This window comes from Dipodomys merriami, unplaced genomic scaffold, assembly GCF_024711535.1.
Source record: "Dipodomys merriami isolate MVZ:Mamm:240054 unplaced genomic scaffold, mDipMer1.0.p SCAF_910, whole genome shotgun sequence".
Taxonomy (NCBI): Eukaryota; Metazoa; Chordata; class Mammalia; order Rodentia; family Heteromyidae; genus Dipodomys; species Dipodomys merriami.
Window position 1 is genome coordinate 279,121 of NW_027206525.1, and position 23,339 is coordinate 302,459.

At 36.6% G+C, this 23,339-nt stretch overlaps 1 protein-coding gene across 1 annotated transcript in view; it reads left to right on the plus strand.

Annotated features, from left to right (window-relative positions):
* Nucleotides 1-17,336, plus strand: part of LOC138821399 (multiple epidermal growth factor-like domains protein 9) — a 91,833-nt gene extending 74,497 nt beyond the window's left edge. The window contains exons 4-6 of the mRNA XM_070013598.1: nt 2,642-2,785; nt 10,100-10,369; nt 12,234-17,336. Of these exons, the coding sequence (XP_069869699.1) occupies nt 2,642-2,785; nt 10,100-10,369; nt 12,234-12,685 (866 nt within the window). The 3' untranslated portion in view covers nt 12,686-17,336. The remainder of the gene's footprint in view (nt 1-2,641; nt 2,786-10,099; nt 10,370-12,233) is intronic.
* Nucleotides 17,337-23,339: the final 6,003 nt, after the last annotated feature.

The following is a 23,339-nucleotide window of genomic DNA, read 5'->3' on the forward strand; positions in this document are numbered from 1 at the left end:
GATTTTTAAACTACCCTTTTTGTGGTAAATTTATTGGTAAAAATATTGAAAACAATTTAATAATATCAGACATCTTAAAAATACTTCTTTAATCCAGTAATTTTCTTTTCAGGGGCCTATTCTGAAGAAATAATTCTAAGTTCATAAAAAAACTTTATGTTAGGGGCTGGGAAGGTGGCTCAGTGGTAGAGCGCTTGCCTTGCATGCATGAGGCTGTGGGTTCAATTCCTCAGCACCACATAAGCAAAAAACAAAAAAAAACAAAAAAAATCCTTTATGCTAAAAATGCTCACCAAAAAAATATATTAAAAAATGCTCACCAAGGTAATAATTAGCAATAATTCTAAACAATTATATACCCAATTTTATAAAAATATGGAATTAAGTTAATCACATCTAAGTATTATTATGTGGCTAGTAACATAGAAATCAGATCTTTTTTATTTTCTTTCTTTTCTTTTTTTTCAGCCACAGGCCTTGAACTCAGGGCCTAAGCACTGTCCCTGAGCTCTTTTGTTCAAAGCAAAAGCTATAGTACCACCTCCAGTTTTCTGGTGGTTAAATGGAGACAAGAGTCTCACAGACGTTCCTGCCCCAGCTGTCTTAGAATCTTAATCTCAGATCTCAATCTCCTGAATACCTAGGATTACAGGTGTGAGCCACCAGCACCCAGATAAAGATCAACTCTTTATCTTGGGAAAGTTACTTAATCTGTTTCTTTATATATAAATTTTGGGTAATAACAGTAACTGTCTAATAGGTTGTTGAAAAGATTAAATACAATACTTTTTACGTATAATACAGTAAGTCCCCTGCTTATCTTAAGCAATCAGTAAATAGTAACTATTAATATATTATCATTAAAATATTTTCAAGAATTACTTATATAAGTACATGAGAATGTGAAAGAAGCAGGATACAAGCTAAAATATTGAAAAGATGTCTTTATTAATAAGTTCATGAAGGTTGGGAGATTTTGCTTCTTCCTTTTCACTTTCTTTGTTGTTTTTTATTTTTATTTTGAAATTTTAAATAGAAAGACCTATAAAGAATATTATAGCAAATACTTATGGACTTACATCTAAAATTAATAAGTATTAACAACTTGGAATTTTGCTCTGTGTTTATAGATATGAGTATGTGCTTACATATTTGAAATAGAAAGTTTCAAATAAGGTTGGAGACCTTTTTGTATTCCTCCCTAGTCCAATTAAGAATTGAAATTTAACATAAAAATAATATGTTCATTATTTTGGTTTTTCAAATCTTTCTTCATTTGTTAGACGATTTTATATCACCATCTCACTGTCCCTTCCCCTTTTTTGGTAACATTTCACTAATAAGGGAAAGAAACAAATAAGAGGGTTTAATCTATTCTTAGCTCATTTTATAAAATTTCAGTATCTTCCTAGTTTCTTTAGAGTTTACTTACTTGCCTATGTAATAGTAGTTCTAAGTGTCCTTGAATCTCTGGGGCCTCCAAAACAAAGAATGTGAGCTGTACTACCCCTTTGCAGTCCCTTCTTCATGTGTTCTGTTCCTTTGTAGTCTGTTGAGTACCCTGAGTGACAGAGGATTGAGACAGAATATTATGATTAAGCAGAAATTTGCTTCTTCCTTTTCACTTTCTTTGTTGTTTTTTACTTTTATTTTTAACTTTAAATAGAAAGACTTATAAAGAATGTTATAGCAAATACTCATGGACTTACATCTAAAATTAATAAATATTAACACCTTGGAATTTTGCTCTGTGTTTATAGATATGTGTATGTGCTTACATATTTGAAATAGAAAGTTTCAAATAAGATTGGAGACCTTTTTGTATTCCTCCCTAGTCCAATTTTTTTCTTCCTTCCTCTACAGAGAAAAGCAGGCCATAGAATTCTCCTATAGCCTTTCAGTCCCTGTTTAATTGTATTCTGTATCCATTTGCCTAGTATTACTTACTTCTTTTTTTTTTTTTTTTTTTTTTGCCAGTCCTGGGTCCTAAACTCAGGGCCTGGGCGCTGTCCCGCTTCTGTTGCTCTAACACTCTACAACTTGAGATACAGCACCACTTCTGGCTTTTTCTGAGATTAATTGGCAAGGAGTCTCATAGATTTTCCTATCCAGGTGGCTTCAAACCACAATCCTCAGATCTCAGCCTCCTGAGTAGCTAGGATTACAGGCATTGAGCCACTGGTACCTGGCTAGTATTTTTTTAATTTAAAAACTTAAGCATTTTTCCTTGTTACTTCTGCATTATGTGTTTCAGCCATTGCTGGTTTAATATTTTTAGTTTATTTGTTTAAATACAGAACCAAAGCTATGAAAATATCACAGTATATGCTTCTATTAATTGATATGGAGGTTATTTTATTTCTAGTTTTACATAATTTGCCTGTTTTATACTATAGTCACCAAGTAACAAGGGCATAGTATGATTCTAACCATGTTCTTCACCTTCCCCTAAGGGGACATCGAATTTACAGATGTAGAAAGAATAAAATTGTGGTGCAGTAGAAACTAAATACCATCCCATCCTTACTACTTTTCCTTATTCTGGTAATTCTTATGTTCTTTTTGTTTCAGCCATGAATTTCAAAAGTTACCATGCTTTCAGGGCAAATTTTAACCTTAAAAAATAATTTTCTTCTTTTAGGTGCTTGTTTAAACTGCCAGGAAAATAGCAAAGGGGATCACTGTGAAGAATGCAAAGAAGGATTTTACCAGAGTCCTGATGTCACTAAAGGATGTCTTCGCTGCCCTTGTTCAGCAGTGACATCTACAGGCAATTGCACAATAAGTAAGGCCTTTCTCTAAATCTTCATTTCAGAGCAGGGAAAGTCTGTGAAACCTTCATTGGTAGTTATGAATTTTATTGACAAATTGAGTTCTGGATGTTATATGTGAAAGTAACTTATAAAACCAGAAAACATTTTCCTTTCTAGAAATTTACCATCTAGCCCAAATATATATGTAAAGTAAGACTTAAAATTTCTTTTCTTTTCTTTCCTTTTTTTTTTGGGGGGGTGGGGGAGAAAGGGAGGTCAGTCGTGGTTCTTGAACTCTGGGTCTGACTCTGTCCCTGAGCTCTTCAGCTCAAGGCTAGCCTTCTACCACCTGAGCCACAGCGCCACTTCCAGATTTTTGGTGGTTAATCGGAGATAAGAGTCTCATGGACGTTCCTGCATGGGCTAGCTTTGAACCACAATCCTCAGATCTCAGCCTCCTGAGTAGCTAGGATTACAGGCGTGAGCCACCTGCACCCAGCTGAGATTTAAAATTTCTATAGCCAACACTATAAGTTAAAAACAGGAACTTCATGGGCTGGGAAGATGGCTCAGTGGTAGAGCGCTTGCCTTGCATGCATGAGGCCCTGGGTTCGATTCCTCAGCACCACATAAGCAAAAAGAAAAAAGCCGGTAGTGGCGCTGTGGCTCAAGTGGTAGAGTGCTAGCCTTGAGCTGAAGAGCTGACGGACAGCGCCCAGGCCCAGAGTTCAGGCCCACGACCGGACCCAAAAAAAAATAAAAATAAAAACAGGAACTTCAAAACTGAACAATTTTTGCTTACCAATTTCATGGTAACATTCACTAGCTACTTTTTCAAAGGTACCTAATAATATTTACTGGTTGTGTCTATTTAATAATCTCACAAATACAGGTAACTCCTGTTTAGTTGATAACAATTAGTTATCTATTGCTGCATAGCCAATTATCTTAAAATGTAACAGCTTAAAACAATAAAGTATTATATTTTTCTTTTTCTGTTAGGAATTTAAGAGCAACCTAAATGGATAGTCCCAATTTGAGATCTTTCTTCTCTTTTCTGACTCCTTTTAAAATATGCATAAAATTCAGTTAAATGAATAATTCAGTGTTTTTTGTATATAATCACAATATTGTACAACAGTTCTTGCAATGATTTTTGAAACATTTACTTGCATTACCTCTCCCCATCAAACAACAACAATAACCAAACACAAAACACAACTCTGAAACCATTTGCAGTCACTCCCATCCCAAGTCAGCTTTAAGTAACCTCTATATGGATTTGCCTCCATATGGATTTGCCTATCCTGAACATTTTATATAAATAGAGTCATATATAGTCCATGTATCCAGCTTCTTTCATATGGTGTAGAATTTTCAAAGTTCAACTCTGTTGTAATATATATCAATACTTCATCTCTTAATTGTCAAATAATATTCCACTCTCTGAATACAAATTTTTTTCTATTCATTTGTCAGTTGATGGACATTAGAGTTGTTTTCACTTACTAGCTATTATAAATAATGTTTCTCTAAGCATTTGTGCTCACAGTTCTACACATATAAATGTATTAATTTCTCTTGAGTGTACCCTAGGAGTGGAATAGCTGGGTTATATATACCCACTGTCTGCTTAACTCTGCAAGGAACTGTCAAATTACTTTCCAAAATGAGTACACCATTTTATATTCTTATTTTTACTTATTTGTCTGAGGATTCTAAATTGTCTGAGGGTTCAAAGCCATCCTGGGCAGGAAAATCTGTGAGACTCTTATCTGCAATTAACCACCAGAAAACTGGAAGTGGCACTGTGGTTCAAGTGGTAGAGCACTTGCCTTGAGCTGAAGAACTCAAGGACAGCACCCAAGCTCAGAGTTCAAGCTCCACAACCAACAACAACAACAAAAAATTAAAAACTTTAGAAAGCTTATAAAACTATGATTTGTAAATATCTGCTTCGGTTGTATGGCTTGACTTTTTACTTCCTTAAGTCCTTTGCAGGTAAAAAGTTTTACATTTTAATGATTTGATATGTTTTATTGTTCATATTGGATGGGATTTCTCATGCAGTTGTAATCAGCCAAAACAATAGCCAGAGCTGTACTCAGTAGTCTGAAGGCTTAATTGGGACTGTAGAAATCTGCCTTTTTTTTGGTTGGTCGTGGGGCTTGAACTCTGGGCCTGAGCACTGTCCTTCAGCTCTTCACCTCAAGGTGAGTACTCTACCACTTGAGCTACAGCACCACTTCCGGTTTTCTGGTGGCTTATTGGAGATAAGAGTTTCACGGACTTTTCCTGCCCAGGCTGGCTTTGAACCGCGATCCTCAGATCTCAGCCTCCTGAGTAGCTAGGATTACAGACGTGAGCCACTGGAGCCTGGCTTAGAAATCTGCTTTTAAGATGGTTTACTTACACAGCTTGATGGAGCCAAAAGGCTCCTATTACTTGCTATGTGGACCTCTTCATCCAGGTACATACATGTCTTTCCAACATTGTAGCTGGCTTCTTCTGCAAATGAATAATCCGAGAGAGAATGAGAGAGAAACTGCAATGTATTTTGTAATCAAGTCTCTGAAATCATAGAGGTTTCATAATACCCCATAGTCGCACATGCTTATCCTATTGAGTGTGGGAGTGGACTCCATGAGGTACAAATAACAGGAGGCAGGGAGCATTTGAGACCATCTTGGCTGCCATCCCTGATGAGGAGAACTAGTATGTCCCTCTTTCCAAAATTAATGAAATTTTGGGCTGGGAATGTGGCCTAGTGGTAGAGTGCTTGCCTAGCATGCATGAAGCCCTGGGTTCAATTCCTCAGTACCACTTATCAGAAAAAGCCATAAGTGGCACTGTGGCTCAAGTGGTAGAGTGCTAGCCTTGAGCAAATGAAGCTCAGGGACAATGCCCAGGCCCTGAGTTCCAGCCCTAGGACTGGCAAAAAAAAAAAAAAAAAAAGTTTTAAAATTAATGAAATTTTTATTTATTTCACAAATAATAATTGAGCATTGTGCTACCAAAGGAAATAAAAGTAAAAAACAAAGGAATCTGCAGTGTAACATAGAGGAAAATACATAAATAAAGCATTGAATATAGCAAATGTATTTATGGGGCAAAATAAGACACAAACTAGTAGAAAAGAAAACACAAAAAGCACATATTAAGAGTAGCAAATGGGGTCTGGGAAGGTGGCTCAGTGGTAGAGTGCTTGCCTTGTATGCAATGAAGCCCTGGGTTCAATTCCTCAGTACCATAGAAGCAGAAAATGCTGGTGCTGTAGCTCAAGTGGTAGAGTACTAGCCTTGAGCTGAAGAGCTGAGGGACAGCGTCAAGGCTCAGAGTTCAGGCCCTACAACAGATAAAAAAAAAAAGTAAAAGTAGCAAATATACTTATATGGCATAATAGAATACAAAAGAAGAATGTTCTCTTGTACCTGGGATTGCATGTTATGAAATTTTTCATAAAAGAAGTGATACTTTAGATAACATATTACTTATCACTATATATGTAGCTGTTTGCTAATTACTTAGGATATTAGAAGGACTATCTAGAGTCAGAATATGGAAATATTAATATTTCAAATAATAATATGGAAAATTAATATTTCAATCTATATCCACAATATCAAAATTCTAGTTTTGGAACACATTAATTGTATTAAGCAGTTTAAGATTTTAGAATTTCATAGGAATTTAAATAAGAACTTTGGAGTCCTTGACTCATCTAGAGTATTGTTTGTTTTAACATCAGACCTGATTTAAGAGATTTGACTTATAAAGGATTTCTGAATAAACTTGATAAACTTTCTTGAAGAAGATGCCTACAAAACAAATATGGCTGGCACTGGTGGCTCACACCTGTATTCCTAGCTACTCAGGAGGCTGAGATCTGAGGATTGCGGTTCAAAGCCAGCCTGGGCAGGAAAGTCCATAGACTCTTATCTCTAATAAACCACTAGAAAACTGGAAGTGGCACTGTGGTTCAAGAGGTAGAGTGCTAGCCTTGAGCTGAAGAGCTGAGGGACCTCTTAGGCTCAGAGTGCAAGCCCATGACCAACCGGAAAAAAAAAAAAAAATATATATATATATATATATATATATATATATATATATATGCTTGAAATCCTTGTTCTCATCTGCCCTTTCCAATGACTATAGATTCCACAAGGGTAGAGACCATGTCTGTATATTTAATGATTTTATTCCTATTCCCATCTGTTGAATGAGTAGAAAGGGAGATAACAATACTCAGGGTAGAACATGGTTAGAACTGGAGCTGTGAGAGCTTGAGGGAAGAAGGATAATTTCCTACTGGGAAGTATAGAAAAGTCGTCATAAAACAGGTAACATACAAACTGGGCCTTGAAGATCTAGCAGTGTGTCTATGTAGCAGTGAATGGGAGATCAAAGCCAAAGGCTGAATAGGGATCTGACAAGTCCAGTTTGGTCAGTATGTAAGTGGTCTAAAATACATCGTGCTTACACTGCAGGATAGGGGTAAGGGGTACCCCACTGATTCAGATATTTGACCCTTTCAGAATTAACCATTTCTGATGCAGAAAAATACAGATTAGTGCACTACAGTGTGATGGGTCTATGCATGGTGGATGTTCCATGAGGGAACACTCTTCCAGCCTGGGGGATTATTGAGAGGAAGTAATAGTCCTGTGATGAGAGTCAGAATTTAGTGGGGGACAAAGGAAGAATTTTTTTTAGGTAAAAAATCAATAAGAGCAAAGAAACAGAGATGTTAAAATAGACAATCTGATTTTTAAAGTCTTATTAAAAACACAAAGTCGCCAGGTGGCAGTGGCTCATACCTATAATTCTACTTGGGAGACTAAGATCTGGGGATTGTGGTTTGAAGACAACCCAGGCAGGAAAGTCTATGAGACTCTCATCTCTGATTAACCACCAAATAGCAGGAAATAGAGCTGTCTTGAGCAAAATAGTTCAGGGACAGCACCTAGGCACTGAGTTCAAGCAAAAAACAGGAAAACAAAGTTATTTCTAATAAGGGAGAAAGAATGAAACAGGGATTTTGAATGCCATATCACAAACACCAGTGAGTCTGAATTTGATAGACATAAAAGCCTTTGACAAATCTTGATTTCAGACCTTCAATCTATTTCATCAGGATTTTTCCAAATCATTATTATTACCGTAGTAGTTGAGCTCCAGAATTCTATAATTCTATACCATTATAATGTGTAAGTTCCTTGAGAACAGAAATATAAGCCTCTTGTTAAGTATTTTCTGTGTGTCAGCATTTGCATGGGTTATGAACTTATTCAGTTGTCATAAGTTGCTAGAGACAACTTAAGTATTTCTGGCTTAAACCCTTTATTTGGAATATGGAAAATTGAGCTTCAGAGTTCAGTAAGTTACTTGAGATCACACTATCAACTACAATCAAAAATGGTAAGTTGAAATTCTTTATCAGATATAAATTCTATGAGTATATTAAAAAAAACATTGACACATATTTCAATGTATATGATGTGAATTATATTTCAAAGTTGTTAAAATAATAGTAAAATAGACAACAAGGATTCATTATTTTATAAATACCATCAAAGATGTGTTGAATTGCTACAAGTTTCATGACCCATGTAAATTATTTCTTTTGTGATAATTATGTGTTCAGATAACAAGATTGTTCATATTTTATAATTGGAGATTATAAGAAAGGAACTAGTAAACTTGGCAAATAAAATTATGGTTTTTGCCATTAAAAACACTTATAAAATCTCATTGAGACTCTCAAAATCATATGAAAAATTTTTAAAGGAGCAAATAACTATGGGTTGGTTCCTACTATATATGATGAAATTATTCACTTAGCGGGCATTTATTGAGCATATACTGTTTATCTGGCACTATACTAATCATTAGAGATAAAGATGGAGAAAATAAATAGGTCACAGTATAGTAGGAAAGACAGACAAGTACTCAGGTAATTACAATTAGAATTATGTGTTACAGGTAAGCATAGAGTAACCCTAACCCAAATGGGGAATAAAGCACAAACTTTTGTGCTTCTGAGAAGCAAATGGTATCTAAATTATTTCCTATTGTCTGATTCATCAAGTTCAACTGGGGATAGGGAGGCAGGAGAATATTCCTAGAAGAGGAAGAAGTATGAACAAAAACTCAGAAGAATGCAGGCAATCTTTGGGAGGACACTTAAGTCATTTATGTGCTTGCACCGTAGCAGGTGGTGGAATGTGAGGTAAAGGGAGAAGAGTTGGAAGAGGTCAGTAAGGGTTCGATTATGAAGGCTACTGAAAATTCTGTTTAATTTTCACTTAATCCTGAAGACATTAAGATTTGAAGAGCTGTCTCTAGAAAAGCACTATGCTCAGATTTACTGTGAAGATCATGGGGGTGCAATGCAGACCTATTAGGAAGAGACCTATGAGGCAGTATTGTCAGTGTTCTAGATGAGAAATGATGAAAGCCAAAACTAAGATCACTATAGTAAGATGGAGGGAGAGCTGTAGTGGAAAGATCTTAATGAAGTATGATTGATATGAATTGCTTAATTCTTAGAAGTGGAAGGAGAGAAAGGAGGGCTGGAGGTGTGGCTTAGTGGTAGAGCAATTACCTAGCAAGCCTAGCAAATGCAAGACTCTGAGTTCAAACCCTAGTACTGTAGAAGGGGGAGAAAAGAAGTGGAGGTGGGAGAAAGAGGATTGAGAGATGACTCTTAAGTTTTTGGCTAGATGTTAGAACCATTCACTGAAACATAGGGAACACTGAAGGGGAGGACAGGACTGAGGAAAGGACAGCTGTTGCTGTTGTTTAAAATTGGATTCACATATATAGACAGTATATAATTTGAAATTTAATATAGTGAAATGGACTAGCAATGCACATTTTGGAATTGTTGATCATGTGGGTGGATAAGCTAATCTCTGGAGACTGAGCAGAGTGAGAATGCAGGAGACTAAGAGTATCAACATGTAAGTAGGAGAGGGGGAAAGGGAAATTTTGTTAAAGCATTGTTTTATACAATTAGTCATGTCTGAAAATGAAGGAATAAAAAGGTTATGCAAGTATCAACCCATCATAATTATTCTGACTCCTGGTGTAAGCATATATATATATAGAGAGAGAGAGAGAGAGAGCCTTCTACCTAAATAGTTTCTCTGGCCAACCTTATCATTCCTATATGCCTGAAAATTAGAACATAAGCTATAAATTATTAGTTAAATTTCATGTCTTTTAATTTCATGTCTCTTAACAGAAGAGAGTTTATAAATCGGTTTAAGGACGAGGACGTGTTTTGCATTTTTAATTGTGGTTTGAGACTTTACTAAATTATTTTGGTGCTCTCTTTCTTTTAGAATTGGATGAATTGGAACCTACATGTGTCCAGTGTAAAGAGGGTTACACAGGCAAGAACTGCAATACATGTGCAAATGGCTATTACAATTCCGACAGCATCTGTATGCCATGCCAGTGTCATGGCCATGTGGATTCAATTAAAACTCCAAAGATTTGTAAGCCTGAGAGTGGTGAGTGCATCAACTGCCTTCACAACACCACTGGGTTCTGGTGTGAGAACTGCCTGGAAGGTTATGTTCAAGATCTCCAGAGAAACTGCATTAAGAAAGGTAAAACTTTACCCAAGATTGAAAATTTATTATCAAAGGGCTAGCACTGAAAATTTCAGGACAGCTGCATTTAGCTCTCTAACACCTTCCAATTCTACCAGAGGAGTTTCTGGAAATGTATTTTCATAGATAATTGCCTGAAGAGGTTTCCTTTTCTTTCTGCTTCTCTCCCAATACTGGAAAGTCATCTCCAGAAATTTGAGGACCAAGACAAAGTCATTGAGACAGTGAGACCCAGGGTTCTCACATTTTACCTTCGTCAATTTTTATGTTAATGATTTAAAAGTACTATCATTTCTTTTTTACCTTTTGCTTGCTTTATTCTCATCACCTTCAGTGATCATCAAAGGTCTTCTCAAGATGGGACCTACAATCTTACTAGACATTCCAGTTGGTAAACTAGAGTTCATTCTAGTATCTGTTCTTACTTTGAATATGTTAGTATTAGTATTAACATTTCTTTTGATTTTTAAAAGAAAAGGTTATTTACATGAATAAATTCTTATAAGGAAGTTAAGAAATATTTAGAAATAATTGTGATTATAAATTCACGGTAGGGCTGGGTGCTGGTGGCTCACTCTTCTACATTTAACTACTCAGGAGGCTGAGGTCTGAGGACCGTAGTTCAAAGCTAACAAAGGGCATAAAAGTCTGAGACTCTTATCTCCAGTTAATCATCAGAAAGACAGAAATGAAGCTGTGACTCAAGTGGTAGTATGATAGCCTTGAGAGAAAAAGCTAAGGGACAGCACCTAGTCACTGATTTCAAGCCTCAGTATTGGCATTTCCCCCAAAAAAGTTTTTTTTTTAAATCCAAATTAAGAATATTCAGTGTATTTGTTCACAGGAAAATGAGTCCTTGCTCTCCCACAAATCACATGTTGACCACCAGTCAGCATGTGATCCTTATCCTTAATGGTTGAGTCCTATCGCAAGCTAGAGATGCTGGCACTCAATTTCTTTACCATTTGGGTTACTTTGTCCATACCAAGGTATGCCTTGTCAGCAGACAGGGCTGTGATTATTTTTATTAGTTCTTTAATATAAATTTTACCTCTTTTCTGATAAATTGACTTGGCTGGCTATGATGATGAATTATAACAACAATATTTTATTGAGTACCTAATATACACTAAGCATTAAATCTGATCCTTCTTCTCTAAGAACTCTTCAAGGTAGACTTTATTATTCACATTAATGAATGAGTAACCTGAGATTTAGAAAGATTAATTTATTTATAGCAACACAGAGTCCAAAATCTTTGGTCTACCCCCCTCCAACTATTCTGTCCCTGGAAGTATAAAGTTAGTACCTTAATTACAAAGTAGCTGTAATCTACACAAAGGAAGATTCATATTCATGGAATTAAAGGAAAGCTGTTGTCTCTCTTGGCTAACATCAACCTTGAATGCTTAAATTAAAATACAGTTTTTTCTGTACTTTCTTTGAGGAAAATTTTACCTTACTGAGATGTTATTAGACATGTTGGACTTATTTTAGTTCCATCTATCCCTGTCACTTTTAACCATGTGATTTAAAACTCAGTAATGACATACTTATCATCCTTACAAGAATTTGTATGATTTCATGAGTAGTGAAGAATGGAAAACTCCAACACTGGAATTTTCTGAGGATTTCAGTGTAAATATTATGCATATTGGACAGCTATAAGTATAATAAGCTAGCTTTCCATACCACAATTCTTACCACTGTAGTTCTTTTAAAATTATTTTAAACTTGCTTTAACACAGGATACCATGTCAACATCCTACATCAGCTTCCACTCTCATGTGTATTTCTTTTGTTGTTTCTGAAAACTAGATAATTTTGACTTTTACATTTCATTCTCTGTTTTTATTTTCAGAAGTTATTGTTCCAACACCTGAAGGTTCTACCATTTTGGTTTCCAATGCCTCTTTGACCACATCAGTGCCCACCCCTGTTATAAATATTACCTTTACCCCCACAACCCTGCAGACTACCTTTTCAGTAAGCTCCTCTGAAAACAGCACTTCAGCCTTAGCTGATGTATCATGGACCCAATTTAACATCATCATTTTGACAGTCATCATCATTGTGGTGGTGCTGCTGATGGGATTTGTGGGGGCGGTATACATGTACCGTGAGTACCAGAACAGGAAGCTCAATGCCCCCTTTTGGACCATCGAGCTGAAAGAAGACAATATCAGTTTCAGCAGCTACCATGACAGCATTCCCAATGCAGATGTGTCGGGATTGTTGGAAGATGATGGCAATGAAGTGGCTCCCAATGGTCAACTGACCCTGACGACACCCATACATAACTACAAAGCCTAAGGAGGTAGAGCTGTTCTCCTGGGTTGTTTAAACCACAGTGCTTATTAAAGCAGCATCACCCTCTGAGCCAGACAAAGCCTGGGCAGAGTTTGCTGAGAAAGGCAAATAGTGTCCCTGAACTCGTCAGGTGCAAATGCAATGTGCTTAACCTATCTGTTGCTCTTAGTTTCCCATGAAGATCTGAAGGATTCATGTCATTAAGGACTTAAAGTAAAGTATATTTTTGTATCAAACCACATGGGAGTATGGAAAGGCTGAATCTCGTAGTGCAGCCCAAATCCACTTGGATCTCCAAATAGACCATTGGAGGTACTCATCTCACAGCAGGGTGGAGGGCAAATGGACTGCTGCAAGACTTCATCTCCATTCCTGGAACATTTTATTTTTAAAGGAGGAGCAGGGATTATATTCATTGTGCCATGCTAAAAGACACAATGGAAGAAAAGCTGGTGTCTAGGCTGGATTATAATAAACAATCTTGATTGTATCTAGACTAGGGTCAGAAAGGTCCCTAGATGATCTTTAGGGCTTGATTTTTTTTTTCCTCCTAGGATTCTCACTGGGTAGTGAGATTAAAGCACAGGACAAGCTTCTAATGGTGAAGGCAGCATTGAGGGAGCAGAAAGCTGATGGTCCTCCTCAGGGGCTCAGTGTAAATGATAAGTTATCTAAAAATAAGGAATATTCCTGCCTCTCTAAAAATAAGGACTATTCCTGTCTCTAGAAAAATAAGGTGTACATAGTTAATGTAGCATATCTGGTCAACATTGTATTTGTATCTATTTGTAAAAAAATCATGTCATATTTTATCATCTAGAATTTATTTGTACAGCAGCTAAATGGTGTTGTAAAAAGGAAATATGGGGGTTGGCTAAAATACTGTAAAATAGGTGGCAATATTGCTAGAGCTGGGACTCTGGTGAGCATCAGTCATTTTTAGTCCCTCTTTGGACCTTGTTGAAATTTATAAGAGGTTGAATGTTTCTAATTTTTCTTTCCTCTCTCAACCTAAAAGTAGAGCTATGTGCTCTTTAACTTACTGTAGATTCAAGCAATAGATTTTGAAGTTAGTAATTATTAAGCTAGGACACAGACTTCATTCTCCAAAACTGTTACCTAAACTATACACTAGTCATTCTAAATGTTTCACATAGATTGCTGTAAAACATTCCTCATTAAAATATTTTTCCTGAATGTAAAAGATAGTCTTCCAAAAGATAGAAATATTTGAGTTCCAAAAGAAAAGCCATCATATCACACATTTTCATGCCTGTAAAACATTTTTATCCTTCCATACCCCAAATAACTAATGTCCTACATTTGAACATACCCTATCACTGATTTGTCATGAGAGATGTCCCATTTTCTTCAGTGCTTCAGTTTTTCCAGCTTCTTGTCTGGTTAGCGGGTAGCTCTGTAGTTGGGTATGTATAGCTAGTCCTTTCTTTCAGATGCAGGTTTTCATTTCCCAGATACCAATTGCTATTGCTCTCATCTTTTACGATATTGACATGTAGATTAAGCACACCAAGAAAGGTAGCCAGAAGTTGAATATAGATATTCAATATATTTAAGAGGAGGAACAACAGGCTGTGAAGTGGTCAGGAAAAGAGCAAAGACTGCTTACTAGATTGGATAGACCGGACCCAAGGAATCCAAATTGGCCTGCTTACCTAACTTCCTCAGGGAAACAAACAAACAAACAAATAGAATTTGGTCCCTTTCTTATAGGACACCCCCAAGTTGTTCCCAGGGTTTGGAGATGATGTCCTTGAGGATGTGTTGGCAGATAATCTGCTTCAGGTTAACTTGAAGGCATTCTGCATATTTGACTATTGCCCACAAGAGTAGACATTGTGTTGCATTATATTAAAAAATCCTTAAGGGCTAGAGATACAGCTCTGTGCTACAGAACTTTTGCATGTGTGAGGCCCTAGGCTCAATCCCAGCATCACACACACAAAAATCAATATGTGTATTGCCCTTTCTAGTTTACAAAACACTTTTCTATGTACATCCTTAGTTTCTCCTATGTCTCCTCTGAGGAAGTAATTTTTACCCATTTTATAGATGAGAAGACTGAGGCACAGAAGGGCTAAATGTGTCACTCTGTGACACACAATGTGTGTCAATATTAGGCTTCAAATTTGGGCTCCCAGTTTTATAGTCTTTTTGACTGTGCTAATGCAGAAATTGCCCAGCCATAAACAAGAAGACTGGGAGGAAGAGGCCCCATTGTGGATGTAACTATGAGATGCAATTTAGGGTCACAGAGCCATGAAAGATTATGAGGAGAAAACACACACACACACACACACACACACACACACACACACACACACACACACACACACACACACACACACACACACACACACACACACACGAGAATTCTTATCTAAAGCCACTATTAGTGATACAAAACAAAAAACAAAGTCCAGTTTATGCTTTGCTAAGGTGAGCTAATCCCTCCAAGCAGGGGGAAACTTGTTTTCTCAACAGTTGCTGCTTAGGTGGTATAGACTGTTCTAAAGGATTATGCAAAGTAGCATAGCCTTTCTCCCTAATACCTTACCCTCTGGGGGAAAAAAAAAAATGGTCAGGATTGAGGATGATGGGAAATAAACATTTGTTAAACACAAGTTAACCCAATAAAGACAGAGGAGTGTTTATTGGGATCCAAAAGCCAAAGCCAAAATAGGATTCTGACTATGCAGAGGTTCCTTGAAACAAACCTGAGAAGATAATGCTAAAGTTACATCAGCCAGAACATTTATATTTAAATACTTGCTAACTTTAACTTCGCCTCTTAGGTCATATTCGTAATTTTTCACCATGGTGGGAAAACTAAGACCTTTGTACTTGTTTAAAATAGTATTTCTTAATGACCTCAGCTTTTTGCTTGTGGAATAATTTTGTTCTAAATATAAATCATGAGTTGCTCTACCCTTGAAGTCAGATGAGAAAACTGGTATGAAATCCCCTGCACAATTTTCATTCCTCTGAAGCTATCCCTTGAAAGATGGCATCCAGCAGCCGAACCCCATCAGTCCTCTAGAAGCCTAATATTGGAAGAGTTGTAAGGGTTAGAAATACGTTTTTTAAAGAAATACCCACGTAAATCTTATCAAGAAATGACAGTTACTGCTATTAAATGATACTTTTATCTTCACTAATTCATTTTAGTAAACCCATATGCATTTTTAATTAACCCATTTTAGTAAACCCTATGTATTTCTGATAGATGTTTTAGGTAGCATTAAATAGGTCTTTGTACTCCCTCACCTCCCTTTTCCCTCTCCACTTTCTACCTTCCAGGGTTCTTTTTATTAATGGAATTTCTCCAGCTATACAGAAAAAAAATAGTAAAAACCCTCATATGTACCAAAGTCCTATGGACTTAATGAATTACTTTTTCCAGGATACCTGGGTTTTATGAGAGAACAGAGCAGACATAGAATGAGAGGATAGAGATTGGGTGGGGGTAAGAGGAGCAGAATTTGTATAAGCTTCAAATTATATGGCTGTTCTCTAGTCCCAGTATTTCCAGGATAAGTGACTATTAAGCAATGCTCAGTGATCTACTAGTTCATTTGGGTCAACTGAGTACCTTCAAGATATTTAGCCCTTGGACTAGAGAAATGGCTCAAGTGGTAGAACAACTTCCTACTAAGTACAAGACCCTGAATTCAGACTCCAGTTTTTAGCCCTTATGCTGTTCTGGAATCAGAGAGCTAAAGCAGCCATACTTCCTCTTGTTAGATTTTGATCGAACACAGGTTGTTAGATCATTTGCCTTGGTTCTATACCTATTGTAGGATAATAGTCATACATGTGATAATATTTATACATGTGAACTTGTCATGACTTACAATAAATATTCCCTGATATTTATATTTTGAGGTAAGTTAGGTAGGAGTTGAATTTCACATCACAAGGGAAGTTCTCTGACAAAATATTAAAAGGAGTAAGAAGCAAACCAGTGTGACCTGTTAGAGCTAAGAAAGTCTTTCTGACCTTCTCTACAAAAGATCTTTTGGTCTGTTAAGATCTTGCTAGTAAAGAGTTTAAGAGCTAAGATAGGTTTGGTTTGTGCTGGAGTGTAATAGGAAGTGAATGCATTTTTCTCTTGAACCCTGAGCCAGTGACTATGCCAAGGGGAAAAGCAGGAAGAACATACTGATTCATCTAAAGAAATCAAATAATATCAAATGTTGAAGGTTATGATCACTGAAATGTCCGTGGTTTTGAATGATGCTTTTTCAAAGGCAGCTGGGAATCTTTTTGTGTTGTTGTTGCTAATGTACATGCACTAACTGTAGCAGCAGTCCTAGGGTGGAAGCCCAGGGCTGCAGATTCAAGTTAGTCTAAAAGCTAAATGATTTAAAGTCAAGTTTTAATGCTAGGCACAAGCACTCTGTAAGAAGTTAAAACTTAGCCCAAGCAATTAGGGAATGTTTCTGAAACAATAAACTTATATTTATGTCACTAAAATTCTAACACAAATTAAAAAAAACATGTCTCATACGTATGCTCTTCTAGGCTTCATGATGCATTTCTAAATTTGTGTATGATTTGAATATATGAAAGAATTTATACAAGAGTGTTATTTAAAATTATTAATAAATGTATATAATTTGTACCTATTGTAGATTTGTTTCATTTATTTTTGTGGTGGAGTAATTAGACATACATACGCTCATCTGTATATATAAACGGGCTAAAGATCATTTTTTATCAACTCATTTCATGGAAATCTTTAAATATTTCATACATTAACCATCTATTTTGTTTCAGATCATTTCTTGTCACAAAGCAACATCTGAGAAGAAAACATGTTGACGTACATCCTTGGGCTGGGATGTAGATCAGTGGTAGAGCATTTGCCTAGTATGCACTAAGACCCTGCACTGCAAATAAAAATAAATGAGCAATAACATAGTCTTGTTTATGCTTTTGCCTGTCCTGTATGAGAATCTGTTGAAATTTCATGAAAACTTTATGGAGAAAACTTACTCTCCTTGGGATTCTTTGTCTCACAATGTAAGAATTTCCTTTCTTTGGTGGAAATCTGGAAGTAAACCACATTCTTTGTGCTTATTGGAAACCCATAGATACAGTGCATCTTTTATTATTTTAAGGTACTTTTGACAAAGCTGAATGATGTTTAATATGATGCCATCTAGAGAGCTAAGGGATGCTCTGAAAAAGGTGACTAGGTCAAACATATTTTTTGTTGAATGTTTATAAACTTCAATTCATTTATTCTCCTTCAGTTGGTTAATGTTTAAATTTTGAAACTAGGGTTTATAATCATGCCTTATCTATTTAACATATACTTCAGTGATGTACCTAAATTGGGTTATATCACCCTAAGGAACAACAGGAATAATAGTGTCAGAAATCTAAACAAATTGATTTTCAAAGAAAAGTGTGTATGTGTGTGTGTATGTGTGTGTGTATATATATATATATATATATATATATATATATATATATATATATCACACCAAGCAGAAATAATTATAAACATAACATGTTATTAGAATATAACTTACATTATTCATACTTTTGATAAACCTATCTGGTAAAGACTTTTACAGTAAGTTTGCTTTATTTATATATTTATTACATGTTATTTTGACCAAACATTAACAAATTCAAAAGAAATTTCAAAAATAAGTTTTAAGTTTTCATGTTCATTATGCAGTTCAGTTGATGCATCATCATCAGTTAATGTTTAAATTGTATGATCTGCTGAATAGTTCCCTGTCCTTAATTTTGAAAACTCTTCTTCCCTCCAAAAAAAAAAGCAAATGGAGCCTTAAGATGAAAGTAAAAGTATAACAATCCTCTTCCCATGTAATTCTAACCCCTCTGTACAGTATGTTCACAATAAAAAATTAAAAAAAAACAATCCTCCTAAGCTAATAAAAGGCATATTCAGAACTTAAAGAGGTCATGTGAAAGGCAGCATGTCTTTAGTAGCAGTTCAGCAGCATTATGGGAAAAATGAATCAAACATCTGTAATATTTGAGATAGGGAATATGAAATAGGATCCAGATTTTGATGGCCAGTATTAATATATATAGCAATAATTTTGTTAAGGCCTACTCCATATAGTTTTAAGTTATGGATGTTCAATCCTATTGCACATATTGGTATAGATAAATTTGAAATTTTTTGTTGTTGTTGGTCATGAGGCCTGAACTCTGGGCCTGGGTGCTGTCCCTCAGCTCTTCAGCTCAAGGGTAGCAGTCTACCACTTGAGCCACAGCACCACTTCCAGCTTTTTCTGCTTTTGTGGTTAATGAGGACTCGAACCCAGGGCCTCATGCATATAAGGCAAGCACTCTACCTCTGAGCCACCTTCCCAGCCCCAAATTTGAATAATTTTAGAATACTGAATTTTATGCATCCTTAGCATGCTTGGATTTTTTCTCACCAGCCGTCTCCTTGAAACCATATATCTGTGAATACAAAGGGTCTACTTTAGTAGACTGCATTATTAAAGTTGATGGTATTCATTTTCTATAGGAGTGAGTATGAGACACATTTTTAAAAAAGTTTTGCATGCTCTATTATGGTTAAATCAGAAACATCATAGTAATCTTTGCACTTTATTTTATTTTATTATTTTATTTATTGCAGTTTTGGGAATCACACCAGGGCTTTGTGCATGATAGGTAAGTGTTCTGCTGTTCAACTATATCCCCAGCCCCTGTTTAGTTATATTTTAGAAACTAAACTAAATGAAAAAAAACTTTTGAGATGATTTTATCGGGAGAATTCACCAACAGGCTAAGTAAATGTTAAAAATCAAAGTTTTACCTAGGTTTTACCTAAGTAGGCTACCTACTTAGGTTTTCAAAGCAATTTTAATGAAAATATTATACAGTAATTATAATATAATTACTGTATAATATTATATAATATTTCTTTCTAATATTTCTGTTTCCAAAATGAAAGTTATCTGACTGTGAAGTTCAAAATGTATTGCTTCACAATGTGCTTGAACATTGAATTTCAGATAGTTTTAAAACACAAGAAAAATGTTTTCATTGTATGTTACAGAGGGAAAATTATTATGAATGCCACAATCATCAAAAGTATAGTAAGAGAAACTTATATCAACAAAGTTGATGACTTAGGTGAAATGTAGATTCCTTGAAAGACTGCCATGCTCACTCAAAAAGAAATAGATAACCTAAACAGTCCTACACCTATTATAGAAATTGTAACAAAAACCTGACTTCCAGAGAGTTTGACTGGTGAATTGTAGAAATACTTAAAAAAGAGGTATTACCAATTCTATACACTTTCAGAAAAACTACAGAAAAGACAATATTCCCCCAACTAATTCTACTAGACCAGGATTGCCCTGAGACAAAAATCAGATAAAGACATTTGCCCAAAGACATATTTACATATTCCTCATGAATATAGGAAAATTTTTAAGAAAATATAAACAAATGGAACCATACATAAAAAAATAGTGCTTCGTGGCCAACTGAGGTTTACCCTGTGAATATAAAGTTGGTATAATATTTGAAAATCAGTGACCCCAGCTCCTAAAGATTTGAAATTGCCTAGTAATAGCTTTAGAAGCATCTTTCACGTTAATACCTGGTATGTGTCTCTGGCTTCTGAAATAGCTCCAGTTTAATAAAGGTGAAAAGAACATCTTCTGTAATTCATAGCAAGCTGTTGTTAACCAGACCTGAGTTAATAAGAGGACTTTTGGAAAGTCAGAAGATGGGGTACTGGCTGCTGAGAAAGAACCAGCCACATGATTAGAGGGTTGAAACTTTCAGCCTACCCCCTAAGAGAGGAGAAGGGCTGAGATTGAGTCCATCCATCATGCCTCTGTAATGCAACCGCCATCAAAACTAACTGGAAGGGCCTTGCAGAGCTTCAGGTTGGTGAACAAACATGGAGTTGCTGGAGATGATGCACCGAGAGGGCATGAAAACTGACCCCTTACTTTGCACTTCACATCTCTTCTACTTGGCTGTTCCTGAGTTGTATCCTTGATACTAAAGAGGTAAATATAAGTGAAATGTTCTCCAGACCCGCAATCTACTCAAGCAAATTGTCAAAACAAGAGGAAGGAATTGTAGGAGTTCTCAATTTGTTGTCAGAAGCCCAGGAGGCCTGGACTTTTGATTGGAATCTGAAGTGGGACAATCTTCTGGTACTGTGCCTCGAGCATATGGGTTCTGATGCTATACTCCAAGAACATAGTATTGGAATTTAATGAAATTGTAGGAATGTCCTGTTATCTCCCCACTCCCAGGGTCAATGTTGATAAATGACTAAGTGAATCATGGGAAAAGATGGTAATGATGTACATATATACTGTAGACTTTGAGTTGGTACCAGCTTAAATAACAACAACAAAAAAGTAGACTGAACTGGGTGCCAGTGGCTCATACCTATAATCCTAGCTACTCAGGAGGCTGAGATCTGAAGATAGTGGCTCAAAGGCAGCCTGGGCAGGAAAGTCCATGATGCTCTTATCTCCAACCAGATGTGGTATCTCAAAGTGGTAGAGCACTAGCTTTGTCCAAAAAACTTAGGGACAGCACCCAGGCCTTGAGTTCAAGCCCCATGACCACCACCAACAACAAAGCAGAGTGCCTGTGGCTCATATCTGTAATCCTAGCTACTCAGGAGGCTGAGATCTGAGGATCGCATTTCAAAGCCAGCCCAGGCAGGAAAGTCCGTGAGACTCTTATCTCCAATTAACCACTAGAAAACCATGGTAGAGTGGTTGCCTTGAATTGAAGAGCTAAGGGACAACGCCCAGGACCAGAGTTCAAGCCCCATGACTGACCCTTCCCATCCCCATCCCTCCAAAAAAATTATCTGGGAAGTACCAAGTCATGTGTAAGTAGGAATGTTTGTGAATGACAGACCCTGGGAACATACAATGCAAAACCCTTTCTGGTGCAATGGTGCTGACCAAGCTCATTTGGTCCATGCTGAGGCCTCACTCACAGTCTGGACTGCTGATCCTCATACCCTGCAGCCCCTGTCTGAAGGGCAGGAAGCAACTATCTGAAATTTGACACTTAGGATGCCTTCTCTTTCTTGTTCTTATTTTTAATAGCTGGCAAAACCAACAGGCTATATCTTAGCATCTCAGCTTTTTTAATCCTCCTCCCAACACACATTTTTACTAAATGAGCCATTGTGGTCTTTAATCACCATGGCTAGGGGATTATCCAGACTCATTTGAAGAAGCTATTTTTTGCGGAGAGCTGGGGTTCCTCTGGACAAGAATAAAGACATTAAGGATTGTCTATTAAGATTTTGCTTTAGTTGAGATAATAATGTGGGGGTAATTAAGCAAATTGTATAGACTCCAATGGGCCATTAGTCCCCAAAGGACATGGAGAGGACTTTACATTCTAAAAAAAAAAAGAAAAAAAAATCAGCATTTAGAAGCAGTTACATTTTTTTTTTTTTTGGGTCCGGTCATGGGGCCTGAACTCTGGGCCTGGGCACTATCCCTCAGCTCTTCAGCTCAAGGCTAGCGCTCTACCACCTGAGCCACAGTGCCACTTCCAGCTTTTTTTCTTTTTGCTTATGTGGTGCTGAGGAATCGAACCCAGGGCCTCAGGCATGCAAGGCAAGCGCTCTACCACTGAGCCACCTTCCCAGCCCTAGAAGCAGTTACATTTTTAATTTCTTGTCCTGGGTTAAATAATAATAATTTCATTTACTTATAACCAGTACCTCATTTTTCCATATTAAAATACTGAGATCATCAGATCTTTAAAGTATCAGTAAAGTATACTAAAGAGGATGTAGAAATATACCAGAAAACTTAAAGCTATATTAGCAATTGTCACCAAACTTTCCTAGATCTCAGTCACCAACAATGTATTAAATTTAATGCAGCATATTAAAAATATTAGAACAACAACAACAGAAAATGTCATTCCTAGTTACTAAAAAATAACAGATTGCACTACAAATCTGGAAGCAGAGAAATGTGGCTTTCAGTGCGCGGCCTAAGACCATACAATGTTGGGCAAGTCAAAAGACAATTCTTAGTCCTTTTAGTCTGATTGTCATTACCTGTAGAAAGGCTTCTTAGGTTTACAGTGATGTTAGGAAAAGCCATATGTGTGAAGTACCCAGGAACACATAAGGTCTACAATAACACCATCCTTTTTTTCTTTTATGTAAGAGGTCTCCATTAGAACTTCACAAAAATGCAGTATTAACACTGTGTGGCTTATTTTCTGACTGGAAAGGCAATCTACAGCCTAACATTGGAGGCAGGCCATTCCTAGATTTCGGGTCTATTTGGATTGAAATGAGATTCTTTCCTGGGTTGGATTGTTTCTGTGCTTTCAGCAGTGATCTGGTACTAGGAGGCTGACCTGGCAGTGTGGGTTTGAGGGGTGTTCTGTGGTTCCACCAACACTTAGGGGAGTTGCCATGTTGACCTGTGGGAAATGTGAGGATGGGGAGCTCTGTGAAGTGGGCAGAGCTCAGGCCTGAGAGTCTGCTATGGAGGGTCTAAACCATACTTAAAGAAGTCTACAGTGAATGTGGGCAGGCCACTGGACTCATGTGGAGCTCAGATTTTCTACTAGTACATCTAAGAGTTAAATATTCTCTATGAGGTCCTTTTCATTC